The sequence below is a fragment of the Mus pahari genome, chromosome 1 (genome assembly GCF_900095145.1).
Source record: "Mus pahari chromosome 1, PAHARI_EIJ_v1.1, whole genome shotgun sequence".
NCBI classification, from domain to species: domain Eukaryota; kingdom Metazoa; phylum Chordata; class Mammalia; order Rodentia; family Muridae; genus Mus; species Mus pahari.
In genome coordinates this window covers 116,477,928-116,485,576 of record NC_034590.1, presented here as the reverse complement: position 1 = coordinate 116,485,576, position 7,649 = coordinate 116,477,928, and the positions used below count along the sequence as shown (strand labels likewise).

Sequence of the window (7,649 nt, the reverse complement as noted above, 5' to 3'; positions counted from 1 at the left end):
AACCAACCAAATAAATAAATAAATAGATAAAAAGGGGGATCATTTTAGGCCTTACAGAGGGACAAAGGGAACAGAGGTCTGACCATGGCCCAGAGTGATGGCTACAGTCTGGTTTAATCAGATTTTCCCTGAATATCTTCCATGAGGACAGGAACTATGTCATCTCTAACACCTATCTATGTTCTCCTAGTGCCCAAGCACACTAACTACACATAGATGATAGTCAGAAAACGTCTGGGCCCAATAAGTAAACAAATGGGTGGCAGTTGGAGAGATGGTTGCTCTTCCAAAGGATCTGATTGGATTCATCCACTCAGCAGCTCGCAACCATCTATAATTCCAGTCCCGGGGGATCGAATACCCTCCTCTGCTCCCTGTGGGCACTGCGTGCATGTGGTGTACAGACAAACATGCAGGCAAAACACACATAAATAAAGTAGTAATTTTAAAAGTAAACACAAAATAAAGATGGAGGACGGTCAAATATGCTTTTAGTCCCAGCACCCGGGAGGCAGAGGTAGGTGAATTTCTGAATTTGAGGTCTCTGAAATGTGAGAAACCAGCCCTGTGAGCTTTACACACCTGAGAAAAGGGTGTCCCGTGCAGGGCAAACCTATCCCCACCCCGGCCCCTGCCTGGCCTAAACATGCTAGTGAATTTAATCCAACATTTTATCATTCCCGTTTCTCATATAGAAAGGCTGAGTTTATGGCTGGAACATGCTGGTCAAAAGTCACGCAGCCTAGAGTTCCTGGTGCCCTGGCTCCAGCCCACCAGCATGGAGTCCAGCAGATGAGACTGTCCTTCCCTTCTGGGTATTAACTGTCAACAAGCAAAGCTTCTGGGGTGAAGTCTGGGTGGGCTTAGTGCTGGGCCCATCCCCTAGAGAGGAACCTGCGGACGTCCACCCACCATGGCCCTCTTCATTACTCAGTTGGGGAGATTCGGGTGCCGCAGAGTAAGGACTCGCCCAAGGTCGCAAACGCGAGCGCGGCTAGAGAAACCAGGCGTCCGGCGGCCCAGACTGGGCTTCCCACAGATGAGGGGGTGGAGATGGGGTGTGCCCGCGGTGCCAGGCGCGGCCAGCGGCGCCACCGGTGCTGCGGGGGCGGGGTCAGCGGAGGGCGGGGCGCCGGGCACCGCGGCCGCCAACGCCGCCGCGCTCGGGCTGGGCTCCGCACACTCTTCAGCGGCCGCCGAGCGGAGCGGACGCCCCTCGGGGCCGCGCTGCAGCCCCCCCGCGCCCCTGCTTATCATGCCCCGGGCCCGGGCCTGGCAGCCGGAGCAGCCAGGACACCATGCCGGAGGGCGAAGGTGGAGACTGCGGGGAGGTGCCCGCGCTTGTTCCGGACAGCGAGCCGCTGCGGGAGGAGGTACCGGGGACGAGTAGTGGGACCGGAGCCAGGGTTATAGAGAGGTGAAGGGGACAAGTAGAGGGGCGATCCCCGGAGAGGGAGTGAGGAGGAAAGTCCCGGAGCCCCTCCAGCAATGACGTCATTGGGGAGACAGCGTTCTGGTAGGGGTCGAGGCTTCGGGATCCACGTAGGTCAAGGCAGGAATAGATGGCAGGAATATAGGGGAGACTCTGACCCTCGATGCCCCCTCAACCATCTTCTCCTGTCCTGTGACGTCAGCCTCTGTGGCCCCCACGCGTCCCTGTTCCATAGCGCAGCCGGGGATGTTGCCCGTGACTGCTAAGGCCATGGGGTCAGGCCCCCAGTCCAGCCCAGTTGCTCACGAGGTGTGTCGGGCGGTGCCTGCAATGCAGTAGCGGTGGCAGGGACTGGAGGTGGGGGAGGGAAAAACGGAAGAGAAAGGATCGGAGCCGCGGGTGATACCTTTCTCTCCCCCACCCCCAGGTGAGGACTGAGGGCCCACTCCAGTGGTTGAGATCCCCAGAGCCCCTCCCCACCTCTAGCTAGGAGGATGTGCCAAGTGTAAGATGATAGGTGTGGAAAACATGGGGGTGAGTGGTCTGTGTGCGTGAGCGGATATAAATGCGTTTTGTGTGTGTGTGGTGTGTGTGTGTGTGTGTGAGAAAGAATTCTAGTGGTGCGTTCCCTGTGTCTTCAGTAGGAACATATATACCCTGTAGTCAGGTGAGCCTCTGGTGGGTCCCTTGCCTTGGGTCTTCACCCAAGAGTGTGGGTGTGTATGATTTCATGCTGTGCCTCTCTAGTGTGTTGCTAAGTATGGATTGTGGGTGTCAGGTTGCTATAGGGTGGGGTAGGCATGCACTGTGGTCAGGTGAGGGTCTTACATGTCTAGGTGCCAGTGTGTAACGTGTATGTGCATGAGTGTCCTGTGCTGATGGGGTCTTGAGTGTGTGGGCATACCTTGCTACAGCCATGATGTTTATTCTCTGAAAATAAGCAAGGTTCTGTTGTTTCTTAATGAGCGATGGTGTTCCTTTGTGGTAGGTGGGTCTATGATGAACCTGTGTTGGGGTGTGGATGAGTGGGTGTGTGCCCCTGACCGGCACAGGTCTGGGTGGCAGAATGCACCTGTAAATTTCATGCACCATGGGACCAGGCTGCTCTGGATGGGTCTGGGGGCCAGTCTCCTCTCCTTTTGGACCTCTCAAGGCATGGTGGGGCTGAGTAGGTGACATTACCCAGACTCCCACTCTGTACTCTCCACCTTCTCTCTCCCAGTTCCCTTTCCCCTCCCCATTTCCTTCCCTTCTATTGACACCAGAACTGAGGTAACCAGGCTGATAGGCCTACCATGGAGAATATGCCAAGCCCTTTGGGTCAAAAAGTACTTTGTGCTGCCCAGCAACTTGTGTCCCACCCCTTCCCTCAACAGATTAGGGGTGGAGGGCGGCCCTCTATCTGCTCCTAGGCCTGAGACTTACACCTCCCCCACTCCTCATCTCCCCCACCCCCACCCCGACTTAACAGCCTCTTCCAAGTCTCCTGCCATCCCTTGTGGAACAAGGGACCAGTGGGAGCCAGAGGGTAGCAGCAAAAGTGTTTGTTCCCAGGGCAGACCCTGCGCTAACAAATCCCACGTGTGACCTCTCTGAGTCCTCAACAGCCAGGTGTGCAGATGAGAAAACAGGGTTAGAGCAGGTGAGGGGTCCGCCCAAATCACACCGAGAAGAAGTAGAGCTGGGCTCCTTAGCCTGCAGACGCGCGTGCGCGCGCGCACACACACACACACATCACTTCTTACCACATCAGCCTCCTAGGTCACCATAACCAAAATCCAGAAGCAGAGAAAGTAAAAATGTAGCTAAATGCACACAGAAAATTAGAGACAGAACAGGAACTACCAGAAATCAGATTTCTCAGTAGTCATTGGTGTGGGGTGGGGGTAGGGTCATTTCTTCTCTGTTGGGATCTTATTCGGGTAGGGGACTGCTAACAGTGGGACACAGGAGGAGGCAAGCTCATAGCAGATAAACAAGGTTTGCTGCTGTGAGACTTGCTGCAAAAAAGCTCAATCAATAGAAGCCTCAGTTTCTTCTTCTGTAAAGTGGGTCCACCTCCTTCACACCAGTGGTCCCCCACTGACATCTACCTCTCCTTTCTCTGCCCACCCCGCAGCAGCGGCCCCTGAAGCAGTCCCTGGGAGGCTCTCTGTGTCGAGAGTCTCACTGGAAGTGCCTGCTCCTCACACTGCTCATCCATGCCTGTGGGGCTGTGGTGGCCTGGTGTCGCTTAGCCACTGTGCCCCGCCTGGTCCTGGGGCCTGAGGCAGCCTTGGCTCGTGGGGCTGGCGGTCCACCGCCCACCTACCCAGCCAGTCCCTGCTCGGATGGCTACCTGTACATCCCATTGGCCTTCGTCTCCCTCCTCTACCTCCTCTACCTGGCCGAGTGCTGGCACTGTCATGTGCGGTCATGCCAGGCGCCTCGCACCGATGCCAACACAGTGCTTGCCCTGATCCACCGGCTGCAACAGGCTCCGCCCTGTGTCTGGTGGAAGGCCACCAGTTACCACTACGTGCGCCGCACACGCCAGATCACCCGCTACCGCAATGGGGATGCCTATACCACCACACAGGTCTACCATGAGAGGGCGGACAGTCGCACAGCTCGGGGTGAGTTTGACTACAGTGCACATGGTGTCCGTGACGTCTCCAAGGAGCTCGTGGGCCTGGCAGACTACGCAGCCACGCGGCTGCGTTTCACCAAGTGCTTCAGCTTTGGGAGTGCTGAGGCCGAGGCCTCGTACCTCACGCAGAGGGCCCGCTTCTTCAGTGCCAATGAGGGCCTGGACGACTACCTAGAGGCCCGCGAGGGCATGCATCTGAAGGATGTGGACTTCCGTGAGTCCCTCATGGTCTTTGCAGACCCCCGCAGCCCACCCTGGTATGCTCGAGCCTGGGTCTTCTGGCTGGTGTCTGCAGCCACGCTGTCCTGGCCACTGCGAGTGGTGGCAGCCTATGGGACAGCCCACGTGCACTATCAAGTGGAGAAGCTTTTCGGTGCCAGCTCACCACCCCCAGGGGCTGTGCCCAGCGGACCACCACTCTCTCGCGTGGCCACCGTGGACTTCACAGAGCTTGAGTGGCACATCTGCTCCAATCGGCAGCTGGTGCCCAGCTACTCGGAGGCTGTGGTTATGGGTGCCAGCTCTGGGGCCTACCTGCGAGGCTGCCAACGCTGCCGCCGCTCGGTCAGCAGCAACTCCCTGCCTCCTGCCCGCCCCAGCGGGCCTCGCCTACCCTTCAGCCGCAGCCGTCTCTCGCTAGGTGCTGGGGGCCGAACCACCCCAGGGGTCTTCCGAAGCTTGAGTGGAGGTCCCTTGGGACGCAGAGGGGAGGACACGGAGCCTCTGGAAAGCCCTCCGTGCTATGAAGACGCCCTTTACTTCCCGGTGCTCATTGTCCACGGAGACAGCGGCTGCCGGGGAGATGGGCAGGGTGCACTCTGAGGTACCCTCTCCTCTACAGACCCAGAACACCCCTCTCTCCTCACCATCTCACCACAAGTTTGGATGTCTGAATAACTGTCAGAAACAGGAAAGAAAACAGACCAGCCACGCACAAGGGGTGGGAGTGGAGTGGGATCCTTAGATTGAGATTCGGTGACACATGGTCCTCTGTGGAGGAGGTAAACGCCATCTAAGTTGAGTCTGTGATCTGTCCCCAGCATGGCTCCCCCAACCATCGCCATGTTCCCCTGTGATAGCAGATGATGCTGGGCAGGGAGAGAAGCTTCCAGAAAGACTGGGATGGGAAGGAGACCTGGGCAGGCCGCCTGCCTCTCTGCCACGGCTGAGCTACATGGGGGGGAGGGGGGGTTCCAGCAACATAGAAGCACAAACTGGTGGCTTGGGACCATGCCCAGCTGGGATGGATGATGTCCTAAAGCTGAACAGCTGGCTGTGGCTACCCCGTAGCTTGATCCCCTGCCCACCAGAGTTTCCATCCTCCTCTGCTCCACCCCTTTCGTCTGCCCTCTGGCCTCTGTTCCGGGCAAGTGCCCTGATTATCCCTAGACCCTAAGGTGTGGTTAGTCCCTCCACAACGCCCAGTTCTCAGAGCACAGACTTGCTCTCTGCCCGCACCTTGGTCTCCCTGGTTCCTGCTGCACCCACACTACATCCAGCTTTCCTTGTGGCCCAGGTTTCCCAACTCTGAGCCCCAGCACCCTAAAATTCATATCTGCCTCTGTCAGTCACTCAGTACCTTGTCTCCACCATCCCTCCGGGCTTCTCCGCTCTTCACCTCCTGGGTGATCCACAGGATGTAGGACTACAGGGCATCCGAGGGGCTCTGCCCTGGCCACAGCCTCTTGGACGATGCCCTGGCCTTGCCTTGAAGGCCCCTGCTTCTTCCATTCATGGAGCCTGTCCAGGGGACACCATCCCTCCCTAGGGAGAACAGAATAGTCCCTTCCCTTCCAACTGGGGATTCCACCCCCTCTCAGGGGCTGGCGGGGGAGGGAAGAGACAGAGAAAATTAAATAAAGTTATGAAACGGGAGAGGTTTCACACGTGTGTTCCTGGGTGATGGGTCCAAGGCCACTGAGTACAGAGTCAGGTGTAATGGTGGGCTCAGGGGGGAGACCCAGAGGCAGCGTCTAGCATTTAGACACACAGGGTCGGAGCCTTTCTGCCTCACCCAGGGCCTCTGAGACCTAGCTTTGAGATGCCCTGAGTAGCTAACTACACTCAAACCCAGTATCAGAATTTGATTACATAGTATGCATTGTCCCAAGTGACTCCTCTTCCAACCTGGTGGCAATTGCAAACCTGCTGGGCATGCAGAGGACTAAGGGGTGATGTCTAGTTCCCACTGTGGGGAGAAAGGTATGGCCTGTAACCCAAATACAGTTCCATTTGTGGCCACTGAACAGTCTGGGGCAAGTTGAGGGACAGAAAGCTGAAACATGGAGAAGCCAAAATGGAAGCCAAAGAAAGAGAATACAGGGGCTGGAGAGACGGCTCAGTGGTTAAGAGCACTGACTGCTCTTCCAGAGGTCCTGAATTCAATTTCCAGCAACCACATGGTGGCTCACAATCATCTGTAATAGGAACCAATGCCCTCTTCTGGTGTGTGTGAAGACAGTGACAGTGTACTCACATAAAATAAATAAATGTGAAAGAAAGAAAGAAAGAAAGAAAGAAAGAAAGAAAGAAAGAAAGAAAAGAAAAGAAAGAGAAGAAAGAAAGAGAATACAGGAAGGGCCTCCCTCGTCTGAGTGAAGTTGTCAACGTTGTATGCAGTTTGCTCACGATGTCTCCTGTACATGAGTGCTAGGCTGGAGGGAAGCAGGAGTATAATTAGTTCCCTAGCTTTGAGTAGCATGGGGAAACAGACGCCAAGACCCATGGTTCTAGGCCAAACCCCAGAGTCTGGATTTGAACTGGAGCCGTGGTGAATAATTGAGAAAGGAGAAAGGCAAGACTTTTCACTTAGCCAACACCCAGCTGCCTGCAGGGAAGTCTAGCTCAGTGGATAGAGTGCTTGTCTAGTGTGCAAGTGGCCCAAGGTTCCAGCTCCAGTAACACTGAGTAGCAAGTGTGGTGATGTGAGTCTATCATCCCAGTGTTCAGAAGGAGGAGGCAGGAGGTTGGAATTTCAAGGTCATCCTTAGCTAGGTCTAGAGTTCAAGATTAGCATGGGATACCTGAGACTCCATATAATAAACAACTGAAGTAGAAAACCTTACAGTACCCAAAATATCAAGAAATCTTCCTGGGGGAGGCCTCTGCCCTCCCTCCTCCTCCTCCTCCTCTGATACCATAGCTACCAAGTGCTCACGGACCCTTCTTCCTTCCTCAATAGTTTAAATCACACTGTATCCTAGATGGCCGTGACCCCAGCAAAGGCAACATTCTACACTCCCTTGCATGTATAGTGTGGCATAATTCTAAGACATAATCAGGAGTGAGAAGGGATTTCTTTTTAAGTATTATTTATTTTATGTATATGAGTACACTGCAGCTGTATGCAGACACACTAGAAGAGGGCATCAGATCTCATTAAAGATGGTTGTGAGCCACCATGTGATTGCTGGGAATTGAACCCAGGACTATTGGAAGAGCAGTCAGTGCTCTTAACCACAGAGCCATCTCTCCAGCCTGAGAAGGGATTTCTTTTTTTTTTTTTTTTTTTTTTTTTTTTGGCTTTTCAAGACAGGGTTTCTCTGTATAGCCCTGGCTGTCCTGGAACTCACTTTGTAGACCAGGCTG

The 7,649-nt window shown here is 55.0% G+C and overlaps 1 protein-coding gene across 1 annotated transcript; it reads left to right on the top strand.

Moving 5' to 3' along the window:
* Positions 1 to 1,145: 1,145 nt before the first annotated feature.
* On the top strand, positions 1,146 to 7,554 carry Tmem151a (transmembrane protein 151A). The gene is made up of 3 exons (XM_021219996.1): positions 1,146 to 1,373; positions 3,552 to 6,363; positions 6,616 to 7,554. Exons 1-2 carry the CDS (start codon positions 1,299 to 1,301, stop codon positions 4,881 to 4,883), a joined length of 1,407 nt encoding a protein of 468 aa, XP_021075655.1. The 5' UTR covers positions 1,146 to 1,298; the 3' UTR covers positions 4,884 to 6,363; positions 6,616 to 7,554.
* The last annotated feature ends 95 nt before the right edge of the window (positions 7,555 to 7,649 follow it).

What these genes read in the sequence shown, in the direction of transcription:
- Tmem151a (XM_021219996.1), top strand. Translation starts at nt 1,299, where the DNA reads ATGCCGGAGGGCGAAGGTGGAGACTGCGGGGAGGTGCCCGCGCTTGTT. An exon ending in GCGAGCCGCTGCGGGAGGAG is followed by an intron (nt 1,374 to 3,551) that starts GTACCGGGGACG and finishes CCCACCCCGCAG; the next exon opens with CAGCGGCCCCTGAAGCAGTC.